Source organism: Ambystoma mexicanum, chromosome 4q, assembly GCF_040938575.1.
Source record: "Ambystoma mexicanum isolate Mex_15411 chromosome 4q, UKY_AmexF1_1, whole genome shotgun sequence".
In the NCBI taxonomy this organism is placed as follows: domain Eukaryota; kingdom Metazoa; phylum Chordata; class Amphibia; order Caudata; family Ambystomatidae; genus Ambystoma; species Ambystoma mexicanum.
The window spans coordinates 719,416,002-719,440,038 of record NC_090928.1 but is presented as its reverse complement, the minus strand read 5'-3'; the positions used below and the strand labels follow the sequence as shown (position 1 = coordinate 719,440,038).

The following is a 24,037-nucleotide window of genomic DNA, read 5'->3' as shown; positions in this document are numbered from 1 at the left end:
GTTTAACGTGTCCGCCACCATTAGTGGCACCCGTTAACCCATTCCGCAATACTTATAATGAGGCCCAATGTTTTAAATGGAACGCTGGTAAATGGTGAATGTTATATTAGCCTGACAAAGCCCCGGTTGGGGTGGAACGCGTTGCAGTATTTGCTTAATGAGAATCTCTCATTTACCATGGCTTTGTGATTCTTTCATTTAGAATTTATAAAAATCCCTCTATTTCTAAATCGGTGGAGTGCCGTGACTTATTTCCTTTATGCATCTGGACATGAGATTGTGAAATGGTTGTTAAAAAGCATCACAATGACGTTTCTCTACTGCAGGTAGCTTCCTCATGGTGATGGGAATTGTGAAAGGCAAAAACAACCTTGTCTCCAATCGGAATCATGCACTTCATCTCCCATGATTCCCAAAGATAAATTGTAGTTTCCTTTTGAAATCATTAAGCAACTAAAAAATGCAAAGTTACCAATACAGTGCTATAGTAGTACATGCTAAAGTGTTAGTGCATATTATTCTTAAAGTGCTAATAGTAAAGGTAAATGTCATCTGATGATGGGATACAATAGTCCTTTAAAAAAAGTTAGCAATAAAATAACACTTTCATAAGCAATACATTAGATTTATCTGGAGTAATGATTGCTAAATACAGTATGAATACTCAAATTGGAGCAATAATGGGTACTTTCCTTATTAACAAACCCAAAGTGTCTTTAACTTCAGTTTTCCATCTTACGTCTTATGTCTTGCATCGCTGAAGATAGCATTTGGTATGCAGAATGAATACAGCCTTGAGACCCGTGGTGATGTTGGTGATGTTTGGCTAATGCAGATGGAAGAACCCTGATTCACAAAGGAGTTACACTGGAGCAAATCAGCGTTGCCTGGGAGCATCTCTGATTTTTACAAAGATTTACTCAAATTCAACCCAGAAATTCTACAGGCATCAGAAGTACAAGGGGCCCTCTTTTTGCACTATGTTAAATTTTGACAGGTGGGCACGCCCCCTGCTTCCAGTCTTAGTCCTGCCCCCTTTTGATATGCTTTGACATAAACTTAATTGAAATTTGATATAAAAATGATATAAAAATGTGTATATCAATTTTATATCATATGTATATTTTATGTAAAGTGTGTATAATTTATATAAATTTTGATATAAAGTAAATATACATTTTATATAAAATCTGTATGAAGATGGTAGCAGCAGTCGACAATGTTGCTTGGTCAAACACAGAGAGCAAAGTGAGCTCTGAAGACAAGGACTGTGAATCTAGGGTTTGGCAGAGAGACGGAGTGATGACGTCACAGAGGGGTTCCGACTTGGGGTGATAGAAAGTGGATATACATTTTATATCAAATTGATAAGCTCCCCAAAGTTTTTGATAGCAATTTTATTGAACCCCAATAATTATTAGATAAACTTTATAGGCAGCGGAAAATGATATCAAAGTATTTTTTATATCTTTTGAATATAAACATGTATATACAAATTAATATAAAACATATTTCTGATATAAAAATGTATATATAAATTAAGTTAAAACATAGATTTGATATAAAAATGTATATTTCAATTAATATTGAAAATCATTTTTATATAGAAATGTATGTAATAATGATTCTTTTTTAAATTAAAATGAACACAACATTTTTATATAAAGTTCTCCAAAAATGTTGATATCAAATTTTGGTACAATGGGTATGCATGTCAACCACAGCGCTATGTGGCAATCAGAGGTATCATAAGTCCTTGGTCTGCTTGTGAGATTGGTTGCAAATGACTCTGGCATGTTTCACATTCCAAACGAGGGAGATGTTTGAACTATGCTTCGTGTTAATTCAGTGCAAGCCCCGACTTGTGTTATTCACAAAACCACTGCCTACAGAAAGAATTTTAACCCTTACTAGGCCATCTCTAGTCACAGTGTAGGATGCATTTCACAATGTATTATCAGACTCCTGGCACAGTTCGTTTTGTGTGATACCATTGTAAAGCACTTAATGGAGTAGACAAAGGCTGTGGATGTATGGCAACAGGCTTAAAATGTGATAATTCCTTGGGGCTGTTGTCAAAGGGTGTTAAGAGAAATAGCTGATTTGGTAAATACACACCGTGGCACATGTATATTCACAGACCGTGACCGTCAAGAATATGGAGTGATTTTTATAATCACAATATTGAAAACAAACCGTAAATAAACTCTATGAAAACTTCTAAAATAGCTGCTCAGGGGTGTGCCATCCCCTTCAGCAACAACGGTACACCCCCAAGCATGCTCACGCTGTAACTCCTTTTGGCAATGGGTGCTGTACAAGACATCAATATGTTTAATAAATAAATCACAGGATTTATACTTGAAATACAAATGTATCCTTGCCTTATCGCCATAAAGCCTACAACTCCCCTATACACCAGAAACTTAATTAAATCAAATTTTTACTACCGACAATTACATGTTGCACACTTCAACCATCTCATTTCCCCTATCTCTGAAGTGTCAGCACTAGAAATATTGTTCCACAAATAAAAAAAACCTGTGGCACACATCATCATTTGGCCTGTCACTCTACAGTCATTGCTAAAAGAGTTGTATACTTGAGCACTCTAGGTTAGCGTTAATTTCGTTTTTGCACAACACTCTCCTAGCTTTATAAAAGTTTTTCACCATGACCACCTGTACTCATTCGACCAGCCCAAGGTTTTGCATATGAGATTAAAGGTTATGATATATTTTACTGTGTTTTATGGCTGGAGAGTTTTAGAATAAAAAGTCCTGGCTTTCATTGGAGACATGCCCAACACCCATAGCTCAGACATCATAAGAGAATTATACATGGACACTATAAATGTAAACAGTCTGCACAAAACAACCAATTTTTACATGTACATAGTTGTATAGTTTGCAGCCTAGCGAGATGAATGAGGCCTTAACATTCCCAGAAATGTTGGATTTTTAAGAATTTAAGTGCAGAAGGAACAACCCATGTGGTTGCCGCTGCTACTGCAAATTTTGTTGCTGACAGGATCATCGTACATCTGATAACACAAACTATTGTGAATACAATCTGAATAGAAATTGTTCTTTTAAGTGTTAATAAAAATGTGTTGTTTATAACCCCTAGTTTGCATCTCTATGTTCAGCTGTTATGGGGCAACCATGCCCAGGCATGAAGTTGTTGGAAATATATTAAGACAAAGGGACGTTGACAGGTATGGAAGGATGTTAAGCTGGTAGCATCATCTGTGAAAATAAAAAAGCCAGCATCTGTAACAGCAACAGAGTTCAACAGTGTCTTAACTTACAACGTGTGATTAAAATCATAGAAACTGTTTCTTTAGCCCGTATCGATTGCTGGCTCCCGTCACATCCTAGCGTTACACCTCTGAATAAAATAACTTTTTAAAAATCAACAAGCGATGGGTGATATTATACATAATATATAGGAGCACAAAATGAAACAACCAACTCTCAGACACTCTGCTAGGATAGGTGCATCACCTTTGTGAACTAGATGATTTAAAGGTAGAGATGCCAGGGTCGCTGTGAAATAGTGAGGGGGTTCAAACTTGTAGGACAATGCTTCACAAGTAAAAACTGTCATGGCCTGCGTCATAGCGTGTAGCGCTGTTTGGGGGCTCAATACTGCTACCTCTGGCGTTCCATGATTGAACCTTGGTAGCGGTGCTGTCCCAAATGTATACCCCTTGTTACAACAAAGCAGCACATTTTGTGGTGGCTCCGTGGGCCTGCAGCCATAAGCTGAGACATCTCCTGAGACACTGATTACTGAGCTCCATTGGGAAATTAAAGAAAAATCTCCATCGTTCAACTGCCCCATCCGTTCACCCATTTTAAAGTGTCACCATAGGTAATTCTGAAACTGTGGCTGACCCCCATCATCCGTGGGTCTTGCTGGCTCCCAGACCAGATGGGGAATGTTGTGTTTGATTAATCAGTCGCCATAAATCAAATGGCGGCTGGTTGTCGGTTGCCACAATCCACATCCAGAGACTCCGCTGGCTGTGCCATCCATCTGTGGGGGTATATGATGTCACTTAAAATACAAGAAAAAATATAGATTCAGAATAAAGCATCTTTTACACAATGAGCATCAGTGCATATTCACCAACAACATAGCAACTGTAGCAACACACAGTGTGTTGCAATACCAGCATCAATATGTTGAATCCAATGTAACAACCAAGTACAGGGTGCCTAAGAAATTGAAATTTCAATCCGTTTATTTAACAGAGTTGCGGCTACGCCACTTCATAAGATGTGTGATCTTTGACAAATACTCAAATACACTGAATCTTGGGGCATGTCAATATTGTACAGAACATTGCCAAAGTTATAACTGTATTTTAAATTGCTAGCATACAATTAAAAAAGCGCTGCATTCAAAGATGTAATGATGTGGGCCAACACTGCGCTTCACTTGCAGATAGAGAATGGACACATTTTGTTTTACTTTGTGCCACTCTGCACGCAGAATAAAATACATTGTAGCACCTACTTGGAAGTACAAAACATATACAGCACAATCTAAAACATGCACTGGTACAGTAATTGCGACTTGAAAGACGCCAACTTTTATACATCCCCAAACATATCAAATAAGATATCGTACCCTGTCACTTGCAACCCTTAAAAAAAATCCATGATTTCAGTGTTCTGTTATTAAACACAACATATGTGATCTTTGGCACTTACTCATCTACTAACTTCACATTGCACACAATTGATTACAATTTGTTTATTTCACACACTAAAAATATGTTATCGCCACTGTGAAACTAAAACAATGCATTGTGTGCGTGCAAATATGTCACATCACAAAAAGACAAGTGCACCAAAAGTGCAGTCAAGGTTTATTTTGTGCAAGGACTTTGGCTTTTTTTTAAACCAGAATGTTTGGGATGGGTATAAGAGCTGCAATGGCCCATAAAAAAGAAATACATAATAAATGGAATATTAACTAGAAATGCATCCTTTGCAGAATATGAAAATGTTTGCACCATAAGAAACTCAGTGAAATTCCAGATTCCCAAGCGCTGTAGTCAAAATCTCAAAAACAGTTCTAGAACATACGCTCTGTGCCCATGTGATATCACACACAGACACACACACAAAAATACAATCCAAGTAATGCCAACACCTCTGCGTTATCCTGGTTCTCATGCAAAACCACAGAGCATTCTAACCAAACTGTACATTTTTCAAAACGTCATTAAAAGCACATAGCAGTTCTGTTTAAAAATGCCCAGCCTAGTGCCTTTGAGTGCATTCTAAGTGCTATGAAACATCTTTCTTTGGCTTGTCTCAAAAAGGGCCTGAAGATCAATAAATACAATTAAAAAAAAAAACGTTTTCAATGCTTGAATAAAATCACATAAATTGTATCTTTAGAAAAATACAAAAACAATATATTAAAGCTCATTTCTTAAAATACCCTAAGGTCATCTTTTTGATGTTGTTGAAATAAACTCCAAATAAACAGCAGGCCCAGTTTCCAATTAAAAGGCTTTGTGGGGGTCTCCCAGTACCACAATAAAATCCAGTCGAAAAGCAAGGTTTTCCCAGCAAATTGCAATCAGCTGTTGCAAGTCAATTAGTGTCACAGCAGGGGATCATCAGGACAGCACTGTGACCGTGGGGTTGTCAATACCCCTATTGGAGTCAGACCCCCCTTTTAAGGGGTGAAGACACAACCCCTCCCTGAGATGTTTTCTTATCAACACATACAGATTTTTACATTCCTGCTGACTTTGTAGAAATGGGTTTGTAACAATCTAATTTTAGTTGTTTTATGGGTCCAGAGTCACTTGTCTAATAAACACACAAGGGCTTCCTGAACCCATATGTGTTTTTTTGTAACATTCTAATTGTAGCTGTTTCCTGGGTCCAGAGACATCTTTCTTATCAACAAACATTATATTTCCTGCATACTCAGCAAATTAAGCTCAGCATGCAGATGTTTCCCTGTGCCATCCTTCCGTCATAAGTTAAAAATAACCTTGGTGCCCTGTTGTTGGGTTTAGTTGATAAATGTCCTTGTGTATTTCACTGGGTGTGTTTGGACAGCTGTCACATAACATCCTGTATTGCGATGAGCTAAATATAAAGAACCCTCTGGGTTTCCTGCTGCCCACATAAGCCTTGGTACAAGTCATCAGAGTTGCTGGGATTCCTGGCATTCCATTGTGTATTAATCATCTGTGGTTGAGCAGTACAAATCCCCATCCCACAGCAGTTCCCCTGTCACACCCTGTTTGCTGGGACACAGAGCAGCAGAGGTACACATGCAGGTTGCCAGATTGTCAAAGGCAATACTTTTGTTTGGAGTATATGAAACACAGTTTACCTATAAAGTGAACTGTTTATCATTATTTAAAAGAAACATGCCTTGTTAAAGCCAATAGTTTGAACTTTTATACAGGCTATGTGAAACAAACTTTATTTGTAAAGCGAACTGCTTTTAATTATTTCCACACTGTATCAAAACCAGTTCACATAACATTGATATACATTTTTATATCAAACTTTTGGGGGAACTTTATATAAAACATGTATATTATTTTTGTTATGTAAATGCATATTTTTTAATATGCATTTTTATATTAAAACAATGATGTATATTTGTATATACGTTTTATATCAGAAATATTAAGTGTATATATGAATTCTTACATTCATTTTTATATTAAAAATATATCAAAGTTGTTTGATATTTTCCACTTCCTATACAATGTATATTGAAATTATTAGAGTTAAAAAAAATTGCTATCAAAAACTTTGGGAGGGCCTATCAATTTGATATAAAATGTATATCTGCTTCCTATCACCTCAGGATGGAACCCCTCTATGACATCATTAACGCATCACTCTGCAAAACTTTAGATTCACAGTCTCTGTCTATATAGCTCACTTCGCTCTCGGCGGTCGACCAAGAAACATCGTCGACCGCTGCTCCATCTTTATGTAGATTTGATATAAAATGTATATTCACTTTATATCAAAACTGATATAAATCATACACACTCGATATAAAATATACATTTGATATAAAATCGATGTAAAAAATGTTTGATATCATTTTGTGATCAAATTTATATTAAGTTTACATCAAAGCATATCAAAAGGGGGCAGGACTAAGACCGGAAGCAGGGGCGTGCCCAGCTGTCAACATTTAACACTGTGCAAAAGGGGGCCCCCTTCTACTACTGGCATCTTTAGATTTGCTCCAATTTGAGGCTTTTTGAATCCGGTACAGGGCAGCAGATGCAGTCAGAGATGCTCACAGGCTTTTATGATGTGCTCCAGTGCAAACCTTTGTGAATCAGACTCAATGGTTATAAACAGTAAATGCAGAAGTTTTCTCCAGCATCCGATATCTCTGTTTTGATGACGTGCACCTCAGAGACAATTCTCATGTCTGATAATCAATTGTCTTTTTTGTTACAATATTTGACTATAGGTGTGTGCACTCCCTTGCTTAATAAATATTGCCCAACTCATTTGTATCCAGCCTGGAAAAAAACAGAGGCCCTCGGGTTTATAGCAGCCAAGATTAAAACCTGAGACATGCAGATTACACATGTGTCTCTGCACACATATCTATGAGGCCCGCTAGCGGCTAGTGACCTACTAGTTAACATACCTTTGAGTATGGTGTTTTATCTCTTCATACCCGTCTTCAGATGTGTTGAAGGTGTTTTCTGGGTGTGCTGCACTACACCAAAAATCCTGCTTGTTCACTCTCACACATTTAAAAAAAAAATCATCTAAATTATAAAAGAGATAGGTGTATATGTTAAATATGTTTTATTGTCACAGAACCATTAAAATATGCTACAAATCATTCACATGTTTTTGTCCATTTTGCAGGGGGATTTTGATCGAGCACAGAATGCTGTTAGCCCATCACTGTCTGGATCGGATACCTATCCCAGAGGCACAACAAAACTACCTCAAAGTCAATGCAAACCTAGTTATTCAGCAAGTAACTACCAATATCCTCCAGTGTACCATAAATCCTCTCACTATCAGCAGCCTTCTCCACAAAGCAGTTCTAATTTCATGTCCACAGCTTCTTATCCAAGCTCACCTAGTGTTACTTCAAGTGCATATCCACCACCTAGCTGGGGCTCATCTTCAGATCAGCAACCTTCCAGGGTATCACATGAACAATTCAGGGCTGCGCTGCAGCTGGTTGTGAGCCCTGGGGACCCACGAGAATATCTTGATAACTTCATTAAAATTGGAGAAGGTTCCACTGGAATAGTTTGCATTGCAACGGAAAAACATACAGGGAAACAAGTTGCCGTTAAAAAAATGGATCTCAGGAAACAGCAAAGGCGAGAGCTTCTTTTTAATGAGGTATGTCAAGTTTTTGCTTTGGGTCTTTGTGGTTGTTTAAATGTTTTGTATTAAGGCAATTCCAACAACAAATGTAAAGGTAAAACATGTCTTATGCACCAAATTTATCTTTCCGGGTCAGTGAAAATTTGCCCATCACTTGAAATACCGAAAATTTGGCTAGTAATCTTGTGTTTACATGTGAAACAGTCTCTTCAATTAGGATGAAGGCATCAACAGGAACATATGCTTGAGGTTCACAGGATTTTGCTTTCAAAAGCAGAACTTTGTACACATGTATCAAAGCCCGTTAGGGTGATTCAAACATTAGGACAGAACAATGTAAAGTCTTGAAAGAGAAACTGCGGGTCTTATTCACTTATACAGAGAGGATCCTACAATTTGGCTGAAGTGACTAGAATAATAAAAGTAACAAAACAGTTCTTCATATGAACAGGTTTACTTAAAAGTACACATAGTATTGTATGGTTTGCTATTTTACAAAGATTTGCTCCGGAGCAAATTATGAGATGCCTGGGGGCATTTCAGATTTGCACCTACTGCCTCATATCATATTCTGAAAGCCTTTCCCTGGAGCAGTATGAAGATGTCTGTCATGTCTTTGAGATGCTCACATCAGCAACCAGGTCAAAAGGTTTTGCTGAAGTGTACTGTATTCCGAAAGCTTTTATCTGGAGCAAAAATGAAGATGCCCGGATGATCTTTGATCTCAGAGATCATCCGGACATCTTCATATTTGCTCCAGATAAAGGCTTTGGGAATACGGTATAAGGGAGGAAGTGCAGATATGTGGTGCTCACAAATATTGCCTGATTTGCACCAGTGTAAATCTCTGTGAAGCAGGCCCAGAATCTCTTTGGCTTTGACAACTCGTATACATGCTGATGCTTAAACGTTCTTCAGCATTATGTATACACATTCTGGTTTTAACACCTGCCTACCCAAAAAGTAAAAGCACGTTCATCCCTGTACTGAATCTGCAAAGTACAACGGTTGAGTGAGCTTTAAAAAATACATCACCTTGTACATCAGCAAATAATAAACAGGAACAATGAAGTTGGTTCTGGGGGTGGAGGCTTGTCATGTGAAATTGCCACCATCATTTTGATAATCATTATAAGCATCAGGGGAAAGTTCTGACGGTATGCAACACATCAAATATGTGCTACATTTGAGAGTTGCTCAACTGAGAAGGAACACATTGAAAAGTCCTGTTCTGTGCAATCTTATCCACTCAGCAGGGCCTACATCCTCTTTTTAGCTCTCTGTGCATACCAGTAAAATCCATTTACCTTTCAGTATGCCCTCACCCACAAATACAGTGCAGCACTAAAATGCTAGGCAATTCTCAGCTGAAAAAAGTATCAACAACAACAACAACAAAAAGTGCCAACAGCAACACCCTTATTGAGCATTATCAGTGGGGTTACGCTTCTCTCTAGCTTCGCTTCTTTCTAGCAAGGGTCCCTGTCTGGATTGTGATTGCAATTCAGGGAGAAACTCAATCTTTTTATACATTTCCAAAATTGAGACCATCCTCTGTGAGTAACCACACGCCTCTGTAGTGTTGAGGCTACAACAAGGGTACATGACATTTAACAACTGGTGAACTTGCAAGGATGTTGTCATGTTATAAAAACAATCAACAAAGAGGTTTCTTTAGCTTTGGGTTTCCCTAGACCCAAAGAAACAGATACATTAAAAATGTCACCTTCAATTTCAGAGATTTCTGGGATGGAAGTTGTGCACGCTATAAAAATCACACAAAACAGATGAGCCATACTACTGATAGTCACTTTTGTATTTATTTATTTATTGTGCTACAGTTTATTACAAGCGTTTCACAAATCAAATCCCCAATGAAATCTAAAACACAGTAGAGCAGAAATTATAGAACATAGTCACGTTTTTGAGTCCAAAATATGTATGTATCATTTGGACATGTGCACTAGGTCTGGAGTGCAAACAAATATGTGCATTTACAGATTGTACATGCTCATTAAACACACAAGATACCTGTGTGTGTATTTCAACTGAGTACTTAATGTCCGTTCCAAATGTGAATTTTGAAATCATTTTCTGATTGTGTGTTCTGGATGTGCATTTCCAAAGGCTAGTCAGGGAAGGGCTCCCAAGGGCAAGTGCTGGTAGGGAGGGGAAGACTGGTCGAAGGAGGGCCTGACCCCAGTAAGATTCATAAGGGAACAACAGGCAACCTGTCCAGCGTCAGGAGGAGACTTTCAGGGGATGGGGAGAGGGAAGGATGAGGAGAAAAGGAAGGTCTTGAGAAGCTTCTGGAAATTAAGGGGATCATGTTCAAGTCAGAGAGGGGCAGGGGGCCATTCCAAAGTGAGGCTACTGCCAAAGAGAGTGATCTAGCCCGCACTCTCTGCTTGGAGAAACATTTGATCTGCAGAAAGTTGGAGCTGGAGGACTGAAGCGCCCTAGCAGGGAGGTATTTAGGAAGAGAGAGATGGGTGTACCGAGGACCCAAGCACCAGAAAGCCTTGCGGATGATGCAAAGGTTCTTGAATTTGATCCTTGCAACCACCGGGAGCCAGTGGAGAGATTTTAAGCTGGAGAGATGCGGTCCCTAGGCTTGAGGCCAAGGTTACAGCTGTTACAGTAATCAAGCCTTGAGAGAACCAGAGCTATAGAGACATTGAGTTTCTGGGGTAAGGTGAGGAAAGGAGGAATGTTTCTAAGGAGGTGAAGCTGATAGTGGGCCTTCTTGGCAAGGTCCGTGATGTGAGGAGAGAAGGAGAGGGAGGAGTTGAAGATCACAATGATTTTAGCCTCACAAGAGGGTGAGGGGAGGGGTCCCAAGGAGGGCAGCCAGAGTGTAGGAGGGAAGGAGGGGATAGAAGTCCCAATGAGAAGGATCTGTTTTACTGGCATTGAGGCAGAAATCATTACTAGCGCACCATACCTGAATACCAGTCAGACAGTCGGGAAAAAGAGAAGAAAGAGAGGGGGAAGAGGAAGCAACCTTAAAGGAGAGCTGTGTGTCTTCAGCATAACACTGGATATGTGGGGAGAAGGAGGGGATCAAGTGGGCCACAGGGGCAAGGTACATGTTTAAAAGCCACTGTGAGAGGATAGACCCCTGAGGAACACTGCAAGTCGAGAGTGAGATAGATGAGACAAAGGTGTCTAGTTGCACTTGATAAGGCTGATTGGATAGGAAAGAGGTCAAGTAGTCCAGTGCACGGTCCGTAATACCGAAGGTATCACAGAGCCGATTTATCACGATGGAATGAGTGACCATGTCAAAAGCAGAGGAAAGATCAATAAGGATGAGGGCAGGGGCAGTGTTGTAATCAAGGTTGGAGAGAAAGTCATCACGGGTGTTCAGGAGAGTAGTTTCTGTGCCTCTGGCTGCTATGAAACCAGATTGGTGGTCATGGAGGCAGCCAACTGATTCAGTGTGCTGGATTAGTTGGGCGATGACCAACTTCTAAAGAAGTTAACCCAAGAAGGGGATAGTGGAGATAGGGCGGTTGGTAGCCAGGCAGGAAGGGTCCACAGATGGCTTTTTTAGGAAGCGGTTCACAAGGGAGTGCATAAGTAGTGAAGGGAAGGAGCCAGTGGCAAACGAGTGGTTACAGAACTCAGCCAAGGAAGGAGCGAGAGAGGCAATATTATCCCTGATAGTTTAGAGGACCAGGGTAACACCTGTTTGGAAGATACCTTCATAGAGCAGACTGTCTTGGTAACCTCATCGGGTGCTATCAGTGAGAAGGAGGAGGGTAGGGGGCCAGGGGATGCCTGCATGCAGGCAGGGGACGCAGGGGAGAAGAGGTCAGAGAGGACAGGATGCCCTGAGATTTGGTTGTGAAATGGGAGGCCAACGCCATGCAAAGGGCCTGGGAGGGAAGAGGAGAGATGGAGACTGCAGTAGGATTGCCAAGTTCCCTGCATATTTTGAAAAGTTCTGCCATGTTGTTTGATGCCCCAGAGATGCGAGATTGGATATGGGCCCATTGCTCGGAGCAGATGGAAAAGCAGTATTGCCTTTGGAGTAGGCAGCAGGCCAGTTTGTCCGAGAATGTGCTGACAGCCAGCCACTTCTGTTCTGCAGCTTTGCACTTGCATTTCAGCAGGGCTAGGTCGGAATCATAGCAGCTATTGCACTTGGCCGCAGGCTTCATGCGGATCCTCATGGCAGGGGCAAGGATGTCAAGGATGTTGAAGATCGAGCGATGAAGGCTGGAAAGAACAGGGTCAGTGTGAGAGTGAGTAGTGGGAGCGGGAGGGGAGTGAAGGAGTGGCAAAAGCAGCTACTGGCACTCCCTTCATCGGTCAAATGACAGAGAAGGAGACTATCAGTGTGGGCAGAGGCCTAGCCTGGGGCCCAGGAGCTCAAGATGGTAGGAGAGGTTAGTGGTCAGTCCAGGAGAGAGGAGTAGTGAGAGGGCTAGAGAAGGAGATATGAGCTGAGCTGAGGGCATCCAAGTTGTGCCCTGCTGAGTGGGTTGGGCCAAGAGGGAAGAATGATGAGGTAGAAGGCGTCACAGAGGTTGCAGAAAAGTAGAGTGGCCGCATCAGGAGAATACAGATGAATATTGAAGTCTCTGTGGAAGACAAGCTTAGAGGTAGAGGTAAGAAGAGAAGAGGCCAGGTCGGCCCACTCCAAAAGGAAGGGCAAGATTGGACCAGGATGCACCTCGATGATAGGATTTATGCCAAGAGAACTTCCCATCTGGTTCCACCATTAATGCAAGAGGAAGGAAAAGGGTAGAGGGTAGCAACCATATGGGGAATCCATATGTCAGGGGAGTGGACATTAAAGAGAATGTCAGTAATAGTCTGCCTGGAGGAAGCATTGAAATAGTTGTCAGCAATGGGCAATCCTGGGTTGGAGGCCTGGAGTGCTTTCTCAAAGTGTCTGAGGAAGACAAGCTTAGAGGTAGAGATAAGAAGAGAGGAGGCGAGGTTGGCCCACTCCGATAGGAAGGGGGGAGATCGGACCAGGCGTTATATAGATGGTAGTGAGAGAGAGCGAAAGGGTAGGAGAGACGCAAAGCTTGCAGAAAAGGCATTCAAAGGAGGAATAGGATTGAGTGGGTATGATCGTATCAGGGATCCATTCAGGGAAGACAAGGGCCACTCTGCCTCAAGTGCGGTTAGGTCTGTGCTTAGAGAAGATATTGGAACCTTCAGGAAGGAGAGTGTCAAAAGCAGTGACAGAGCTGGCAATGAACCACATCTCGGTGAGAGTGAGGACATTGCGATCAAGTCTTCAAGGAGGTGACAGATGTCAGAGGAGTGTTTGACAGCAGAGCGAGAATTGAGGTTTGCTAGGTGGAGCTGGTTGCCACCTTTAAAGGTTTTCTGAAGTGGGGTACATCTGTCAATGGGGACTAAGATACCATAGGGGTGGCAGCCAGTGGAAAGGCAGGAGAAGAGAGGAAGGTGATGAGAGACGGGCAACGCCTGTCAAGATGGAGGAGGTTGGGCTGAGTGCCCTGGGCCATGTTAGTGCCATTAATGATGTACCTCGATAATAGGAAGTATGCAAGAGAACTTCCCATCTGGTTCCACCATTAATGGGAGTGGCAGAAAAAGGGAAGAGGGTAGCAACCATATGCAAGACTTGTCCTTGGCCTCAGGCCCAGGGACTGTATCTCTCCAGCTCTGAAATCTCTTCACTGGCTCCCTGTGGCTACAAGGATCAACTTCAAGACCCTCTGCATCATCCACAAGGCTTTCTGTGGCCTGGGACCGCTCTACCTCCAAAGTTTTATTCCAAAGCATCTTCCTTCTCGAACTCTCCGCTCACCCAACTCCAACTCTCTGAGGGTCAGTTGCTTCTCCAAGCAGAGAGTTGGGGGCAGATCTATCTCCTCGGCTGGGGCATTCCTCTGGAACAGCCTCCCTGCCTTTCTCAAACTTGGGCAGAACCACCTGAGGTTCCGGAAGCAACTCAAGACCTTCCTTTTTGCTTCTGCTTTCTCTCTTCCTCGCCTCTGCTGATGCACCTGACTGCTCTGTGCACTGGTCACCTGGTCACCCTCTGAACTCGGGCTCAGGCTCCTGCATGTCCAATTGCACTTGCACTGCCTCTGGGCTCCCCAGCACTTAAGGTTCTGTATCTGGAAACCTACTGTCCCTTCTCTCTGCACTTATGAGTCACCCGCTGGCTTCACTTGTGAGTTAACTGCACTTCGCTCCTTCCACCCTCTCCCTGGCACTACTCCCCTTCCCTCTTTCCTGCACTTGTATGACACAAGGCCTAGTAATATTGTTATTTTGTCCTCCCTTTGTTTCCCCCTCCTTGTCTTGTCGTGCCTAGACTTGTGTACAGGCACGTTATAAATGCAACATCATATCATATCACATCAAATATGGGGAATCCATAGGTCAGGGGAGGGGACATTAAAGAGAATGGGCCTCATTCCGAGGTGGGCGGTAAGGGATACCGGGCACCGGTAAGGAGACCGGTGCCGGTAATCCCTAACCACCCAATTCCGAGGTCCCTTAGCATGAAACCGTAAAGGACGTGTGGTTTTACCACACGTCCTTTACGGGTCCCGCTAAGGGACCAGGGCACTAATAACGGGCCTGCTATTCCCGGGCCCGTTATTAGTGCCTTCCCCATTCCCATTGAGACCTATAGGGGCTCAAATGGGAATGGGGAATGGTTTGGTGAATGGGGATCGCACCCACATTCATGTATCGCACTCAGACTCTGAGGCTGCAGGAACACCCCGACAATCGCTACCCTTGAGGTGATCACCAGAGTTCACTTCTTCACCACAAAACAAGAAATCATGATGGCCAGCCGCTCACAGGGGGACCTTACATACCAGGGGGCCACTATACAACTTTATCAAGACCTAGCCACCTCGACTGTCCAATGTCGACGAGCCCTACGACCACTGACGGCCTTCCTGCAGGAACGCAAGATCAAATATCACTGGCACTATCCGGCCTCGCTCCAGTTCACATTTGAGGGCCAGACAAGGGTGATTCAGGCTCTCAAGGAAGCCTTTGGCATCATGGGGGGTGAGCCCTCGACCCCTGAAGAAGACCTGACTACCTCCCCGACAGACAAACTGTGCAGCTCGACGCCAAGGTCACAGCGCAGTCACCGGAGGAAAGTCCTGAAGGGAGGGAAACTCCCTGCCACACAAGACTAATAACTAAATGCCGATTCTCCATGCCAGAAGATATACTTTCGGCACCCGGGCATTCCACGCAATGGCCCAGCCGATTGGATGGACAGTCACTCTGGCACGAGGCCCTTAGGGTCAAGTTTTGTTGATTTGATGTTTTTCCTTTTGGCTCCTTCCTGGCCCCCAGGGTTATTGGGCCACGTTTGGCCCTAGTTGGGTTAATGTTAAAACATGGTTGCAGCTGACCCACATCTACTACCCTCCACTGGAAGACTCCTGCCAGCTGTCGATTAACACCCCACCAAGCTCCTAACCATTGAAAGCGACCAGCGGACCTCCCCCCACCACATACCAAGTTTCGCTATGTCTCCTTGAACGTATGGGGCCTGAACTCCCCCGTAAAACGCAAGTCCACCCTCTGCCGCCTTCAAGACCTCCAAGTATCGGTAGCGTTCCTCCAGGAAACACACCTTCTAGCGGAAGACTTCCCTAGACTACGGTGCTGGGCTTTCTCGACCCAGTACGTGGCCTCGGGAACAAGCGAAAAAGGAGGCACAGCTATCCTGCTGGCGAAAGGCACACCCGTTAAGGAGAAAGGGACCCTGCGGAGCCCAGATGGCAGATTTGTGGCGGTCAAAGGGAACCTGTATGGCCAACTCCATACGCTTATCGCAGTCTACACTCCAAACGACAGTCAGGAGGCCTTCTTCACAGAACTGGAGTCCTCTCTCCTTCCCTTTCTTCAGGGCCAAGTGGTCCTGGGCGGGAATTTCAATGGGGTCCCCAACCCCCTGCTGGATAGAACAGGCTCACCATCACCGAGGGGCTTCAAGATAGCTCTGAGCATTTGCCACCTGTTCAGAACCCTGGGGGTGGTGGACACCTGGAGGTTCTCCATCTGGACACAGCAGATTACTCATTTTTCTCCCATGTCCACCGCTCCACATCCCGAATCGACCTGATCCTAGCTAGCCCGCAGCTCCTGCAGTTCACGGACAAAGTTGAAATTGGCGCAAGGGTTCTATCTGACCACTCCCCGATCCTCCTTACCGCAAGGATCTTTGACCCAGACCCCCCTGAAAGACGCTGATGGGCCTTATATGAACCGATGTTACATTCTACAAGATGGGAAGCCATGAAAGCCGTAATCAGAGGGGAACTTATAGCCCAAGCCGCCGCATACAGGAAAAGGCGAGCTGTGAGAAGGGGTCAGCTAGAAGAGGAAATGGCTGCGGCAGACTCGATCCTGAAGAAGAAATGGTCACCCAAGGCAGCCAAACTGGTGAGATTAGCCGCACGAAACTGGAGGCTCACTATGCGGAGGACACAGCGCAGTCCCCGATTAGGACAAAGCAGAGTTATTATGTAAACGGCAATAAAACTAACAGATACCTGGTGAGGAAACTAGCCAGAACCTGCCGTCCAAACGACCTCATTGCCCTGAAGGACTCGGAGGGCAGAACCCAGTATGGGGAAGAGGTTAAATTACAAATAGCGGCAGCCCACCTAGCAAACACCCTGACCTAAGCACCCCGCCCACAGGCTCTCCAGGAACAATTTATTGTGGGTGCCCGGCTACCGCAGCTCTCGGAAGCAGACAGAACCGCCTTAGAGGCCCCAATTACGACTGAAGAGATAGAGGAAACACTCAAGGCCTTGAAACCTAGGGGCCCCTGGCCCAGACGGCCTCCCGCCCTAGTTCTACAAACTCTTTCGCCCCATGCTACTGAACCCAATGACGGAGCACTTCAACTCAGGCACTATAGCCCTATCCATGCAGGAGTCCACTGCAATCATGCTCCTGAAGCCAGACAAGGACCCAAAAGAATGCTCATCATACAGGCCGATAGCACTTCTTAAAGTGGACGCAAACGCCTACTCAAAAGTATTGGCGAACAGGCTTGCCCGCGTCCTGTCATCTATTATAGACCAAGACCAGGCGGGATTCATCAGAGGCAGAAACACTGTGGACAACATCTGCCGAGCACTTAACCTCATCAAAGTGGCGACCCAAGACCGACGAGACCTGGCAGTCCTGACCCTAGACGCCACCAAAGCCTTCGACAAGATGGATTGTAACTTTATGCAGCTCACTATAGAGGCATTCCGGTTTGGCCCTGCATTCGCTGAGACTCAACCAAAAGACCTCCAGCTCGATCCCATTCTCGTTTGGAACAAGGCAGGGCTGCCCGCTCTTTCCGCTGATCTTTGCCCTGGTCATTGAACCATTTGCCCAAAGGACACGATCTATCGACTAAATCACTGGGCTGGAGATAAATGGGGAGCAGTTCAAGATCTCTCTGTATGCAGACGATGTAATGATCTCCATCACCAACTGTCAGGCTTCATTACGCGCCGTCCTAAATGAACTGAAGGCATTTGACCAAGTAGCGGGATTTCAGGTGAACTACTCCAAATCGGAGGCACTGAGCATCAATTTGGGGGCTCCCCTCATAGCCACTCTTCAAGCACTCTGCCCGGTGACATGGAACTCTGACTCAACAGCATACTTAGGGATACGCCTTACAGCAGACACTGAAAAAGCTGTACACAGCTAACTTTCCCCCCTTATTCAAGGAACTGGAGAGCGACCTGCAACCCTGGGACAGACAAGAAATCTCCCTGCTGGGGCGGGTCACGGCATGCAAGATGAACTTCCTCCCCAAATTGCTGTACCTATGCTCCACTCTCCCAGTTTCCCTTCCGAAACAAGCCCTGGGGAAACTGCAAAAGAAGCTACCAAAATTTGTTTGGAAGGGTCGCAGGGCCAGAATACCATTGAAAGTCATGACAGGGGCAGCTAAATGGGGCGGCATAGGGCTACCCAACATCACAAACTACTTCCTGGCAGCACCTCCGCCTGGACGGAGCAAGAAGCCCAACCCCAAAGTGGGCCCGGATCGAGCAAGCCTATTGTCAACCGCAGCTACGCTCCCTTCTGCACACCCCAGGAGCCCTCCGGAGCCGCGGACCATGGATGCTAACAGCTACCAAAGCAACCCTTGAGGCATGGGCATGGGCTGACGCAGGAGGAACCTGTCTAAGGGCTTCGGCCCACTCTCCCCGATCGTCTGGAATCCGGACTTCTCCCCAGGGATGGTGGCATCAAATTTCAGCCGATGGACCTCAGGAGGCCTCCGCTCCCTTTCGCAACTCTACGAGGACAACACCCCGCTTCGCTTCAAGGAATGCAAGGACCGCCTCCAGGCAACGGAGAGAGAGAGAGATTCACATACGCTCAATTACGTCATTGGATCTCGCAGCTGGCAGTTCGTCAGGGGGCAACCCCCGACCTGAACCCCTTCAACATGCATTGGAGAAAGACACACGCCGAGGATGGATCACTAAGCTCTACCGCCTCCTCCAGGAGGATATGTTGGAGGTCAGACCCCCATAAATGGCTGGATGGGAGGCGGACCTGGGACACCCTATCGAGGACCAGACATGTGTGGAGATATGGACAAGGATCAACTCAACCTCCAGATGCGTTACGAATAAAGAATTTGCCCTCAAACTCCTCCATCGCTGGTAACTCTCCCCAGTCCGTCTACATCATTGTAACGTGTCCCTTGACCCAAGCTGTTGGAGACTCTGAGGCGAGCCGGGTTCCTTCTTCCATATGTGGTGGGAATGCCCAACGGTGCAGGCCTTCTGGAAGGGGATCATACAAATCATCAGGGACATTACCCAACGCAGACTACCGATGATGAACCCAGAGGTGATTCTCCTAGGAGTAGCAAGCCCGGACTGCTACCTGAAAACAGGACGCTCCGCTAAATTGCTGATGCAGCTGTTATTAGCAGCCAAGATCACAGGGGCCCGCAAGTGGAAAATGCAAGAGGGCCCCATGCTACCCCTCTGGTGGATAAAAGTCTGGGAAATACTAGTGGCTGAGAAAGTCTCCGCAGCGAAAGAGGGGGCCCTCCACCGCTTCACTGATTGCTGGGCTCCAGTGTTGGACTACCATAGCAAATTCACAGCGTTGACTTTTCAACCGCGTCTGGTAACGAACTTTTTAGGGCCACGGAGCCCTGACGGATCCCCAGACTTCCAGAACACCGTGGACATGGGGGAGACCGCAATGGGGTCCGCTGAGGGGAGGGAATGAACACATTTCATGTATGTCACTAATGAAGGGAGTTGCTCCAGTGTGGATAACCTGCTTGTAATGCTGTAACCGAAATAAAGTTGGTAAAACAAAAAAAAAAGAAATTCAATACTGTAGTACGACAGATGCCATATTTTTACAATATGATGCCCTAACAGTCTCTGGAATTGAAAATGAGTTCTCGGTTTATAAATGCGTGCACATTGGAGATTTAAAACAATGGTTCAACATTACTGCAGTGTTTTTTTACATGCTACTTCTGTATGTATTTTTTTACTGTTTTGCATTGAGCAATGGATGCAGTTAAGACTGCTTCAAAGCTGTCTGTCGGAAGAGAGGAGCGGGTAGGCTTCTTTCACAGCAAAACAATATTCCCATTTCTGTTGCAAAAAATATACATGAAACTCTGAAGACTAAGGGCCTCATCACAAGTTGGGCGGTACTGCCAACCCATCCGGCGGTATTACCACCGGATCACGGGTTGAACAGTAGACGTTATTCCGCATTCCCAATTGGGTCCATTCGACCCAATGGGGAATTTTTGGCGCAGTTCCTGCCGGCGGCATTACCGCGCAGCAATTGCAACAAAAATCTGCATTTTTCTGGCACGTGGGTAAACACGCCATACATGTTTGGGCGGACCCTTAAATGCAGCAGTAATAGCCTACCGCTGCATTTAAAGGCTACTGCCCAACTCGTGATGAGGCCCTAAAACTTTGCATTAAAGCATTGGTGCTCATAATGTGAGAACACAGAGCCATCAGGGAAAGGTTGCAAGTACCTGTAGTAGGCACTAGCATCAGTCTGTAGTAGTCTGTCTTTGTAGGAGGCAACAAAATAGCATCTGCATGAAAGCAGTATGGTGAAAGGTTCCAGTGGTGGGAAGGCAATGCAGCCCTCTGCCTGTTTCTATGTGATAATCTCGAACATTAAAGGCTGCACTCAAAAAGACTTGGTACAGCTTTTAATATTGTAAATACATCAGTCCCCCCACCCTTTGAAATAGGGGGTTTTACCCCCAAACCCACCTTCATCGCCACTTAAACCTCTGCGCCTAATCCAACCCTAACCCTTCCTCCCATACTCAGAAACACACCGTTCCCCAGCCCCCCGCCTCACGTACAAATACACACAAACACACACACAGATGCAGGCACACTCCTCCTCCCCAGCTCCCTCCCCACTACACAAACTGTCCCCTATCATACAAACAAGCATTCAAACACTTACCTTTATCCTGTATTCCCATGCCCATCCCTGCCTCCCAGGCCCTGCACGCACTCTTATGCGGCAGGGGTGTGACAGTTAAGATTTAGAAAGAACGCTCTTTCGGATAAAAGAAAATGACCATTTCACTTAATACCCTATGCATATGCTTCTGATTCACAGAGGGAACATCAAGATGCCTCCAGAGAGACATTAAAATGCCGATTGTTCCTTCCCAGTACTAAACTCTGGGTCTTTGCCTTATACAGTGTGGTGTGATGAAAGAAATCATTCTACCTCCGCATATTATTTCTTGGGTTTCAAAGTCACTCCGTCTCCAGAAGGCCTGGTCCATGATTCTGATGGTCTTTATGCCCACCTTTTGACTAACTGGTAAACACTGAAGGATTTTAAAGAGAAGAAATACACCATGCTTGTAATTCTCCTGACCACTCATCAACCAGGTCTCCCGATTTTGGGGAAGCTGTAGTTGTTGCAAAGATTTTATTAGCAGACGAGCAGAAAGGCTATTCCAATAATGCAACTTATAGTGTCGTCAAGCTCATTATCTCGACTTTGTGAAAGAAGTAATGCAAGTGCAGTATTTCCTAAGAATGAAAGGTAGTAGTTGTGGATGAAGCCTGAGTTTGTATCTAAGATAACTCCTATGTTTCCAGTTTTCTATGAATGAGTTGGCAGAGTGCCCTGAGGCGCTGGCCACGCAAAGCGAAAGTCTTGTCAGGCGCGAGATTCCAACATTACATTTTCAGTTGTACCCCATTGAGACAGAGGTTGCAGTCAATCATCCTGTCTTGTATCTTGCCGAGTTATTAGGTTATGATTAGTGTGTTTGAAGGGTGATAGGTGTGATTTCAAAGAGGATGCAGGCCAATAACGGATGGCTTTCCATTTATTCTGTTAACATGAATCCCTCCCTATGGTTACAGGACATACCCTGGAATTGACAGATCGATTGCCCCGTTAAGGGTCACTTTTTTATTCAGGAAAATCTAAACGTCTAAACCATTTGCTCTCCTGCACTCAGTCGCTCATGGTCTGTATAACCTGCCACCTCAGAACAACAGCCTATTCATAAAAGACCCACACTATTAGATCAAAGATCAAAGCTGGAGCGAACACTGGGTTTTGTATATTTATTACATTCGTTGAGCATACGCAATATTTCTCTTAATGCACGGCATTGTTATTGGTTACTGTCGATTTTGCAACTCCAATCAAAATCAACCACGGAATAAAAACCAACAGCAGTATTAAAATGCAGATTGAATTGTCAAATGGTGTTCAGGGCTGGAATAAAACACAAGCACATTACAGTGCATCTTGTTTGATGTTTGGCAACCAAAAACAGATGCACAATTATAAATATAAAATACAAAGGTTCAATAAAGAAAAAAACATGGGTTTAGTTTTTAAACAGAGCAACACATTGTCAACCAAGCTGTGATTCCTTGCAAAAAAGACTTTCCCAGTGAGCCTGACAAGTAGAGAGGAGGTAAAGATTAACTTGAAATGCCTCTTACCAGTACGACCTTGAGCTAAAATATGGTTGGACAGACAAAATAAGGTCTTGTTCTATGAAGAATACATTCCACTTCTGAAATTACCAACACTGACTCAGTGGTGGAGGCAGGTTTTGGTGCCATGGGCTCGAGGCACTCTCAAAGATTCATGGCCAGCGTGTTCATATTTCAAATTTTTTTGAACCCCATCTGTTGTGCTGAAGAGATAGGTAGATTGTCTTAGACTTTCTGTTACCCCTTTTTAAATATGCAGCATATCACCGCCAACTATGGCAAGCTTAAACCCAAAAGGGATAATGGAGCCTTTTTATATGGAAATATTTAGTGACTATCACCACTAATAATTATTATTCAAATTGCATGAAACTTTGCGCATAGCCAGTAAAAAGGTTGGAAGTACCAATGGCAATAGTTCCCTACAAGGAAATCAGGCATTTTAAATTGGCCTATTCAAAATAATGACTGCACTCCAATAGCTGGAGATTGATCCTGGCTGATCACGATTTGGAATACTCGAGGATTCACCCATATACTGGCTGCTGGACGGTCTTTAAAAATATCACTGCATAGGGATCTTTTCCTTCTGCAATAATGTTGGATACTCTCTGAGTTGATTGTGGATGGATTCCAAATTTTGGTCCAAATAATAGTCAATAAAGGGTAGAGAGGCCGCCCTTACGGGGGCCTCATTGGTGTAAAAAATCAGTTAAAGGCCCAACGAATATTACTTTGAGTTGAAAATCCATCCATCCTCGTAGTCAGAATAACCATAAGTAACTCTAATTATGGGATACATATTATTAATAGCTGCGACCCTCCAGGTTCGGGTAGAACGGATAATATCATGGAAGCAGTGTCTGAACAGATCTGCAATATTAACAATCTAGCAGAACAAGATCATATTTTTATTGGGGACGATTTTAATGCCCGTTGCCACTGCCACTATGAAATCTCAGATACAGATTATGTAAAAAGTAAGTCTGAAATAAACACGCAAGCAAAGTCAGAGAAGGGGAAAACATGCGTAGACACATTGTTCGACTGGGAGTGTTATTTGCTTAATAGACATGTAGTGGGCGAAATAGCAGGCAAAAGTACCTGGAGATCTGGGGCTAAAACCTTGACACTGGACTACGTTTCCTGCAATTCTGCAGCCCTCGCATCTGTCAGAAAGCCTGATATTTAGGACACGAGGCATGGTGATCATGCCATTCTTACCTTGCATATTGAACGCCCCATTTATGAGAAGTCTCAAAATCAAGTGGGAGAGTTGAGAATCAATACTCCTGGTAACAAATTGCACTGAACTGACAGAAGTATTAAAAAGCCAGTATTTTTTAATCACTAATTCTGGTAGTCTTCTGGCCCAAGTGGGTCTTCTAACTGCTGATGGTTTCGAGGCTCTGATTAAAGAATGCACTTCTACTCTGGCAGCACAAAAAGGCTACTACACTTTATCACTATGATAAAACTATTTGTGAGGTCAAAAAATCTTTAAGATACGAATTATGTAAAATTAAGAAAAGGGCAGTTAACATCAAAGAGGCGAGGGCCGCATCGCAAATTGCCAAGAATAGATACCATAGATGGGTGAAGGATTGGCTGGCCTGGGGCAGAAATGCCCAGTGGCAGCATCGTGTTGCTATAGCGAAGATCAAGGATACACACAAGATCTGG

The 24,037-nt window shown here is 44.1% G+C and overlaps 1 protein-coding gene across 2 annotated transcripts in view; it reads left to right on the top strand.

Annotated features, from left to right (window-relative positions):
• PAK5 (p21 (RAC1) activated kinase 5) overlaps nt 1-24,037 on the top strand; it is a 1,510,924-nt gene that overhangs the window by 1,290,461 nt on the left and 196,426 nt on the right. For both annotated transcript variants that reach the window (XM_069608301.1, XM_069608302.1), the window contains one exon: nt 7,896-8,387. In XM_069608301.1, coding sequence (XP_069464402.1) covers nt 7,896-8,387 — 492 coding nt within the window. The remainder of the gene's footprint in view (nt 1-7,895; nt 8,388-24,037) is intronic.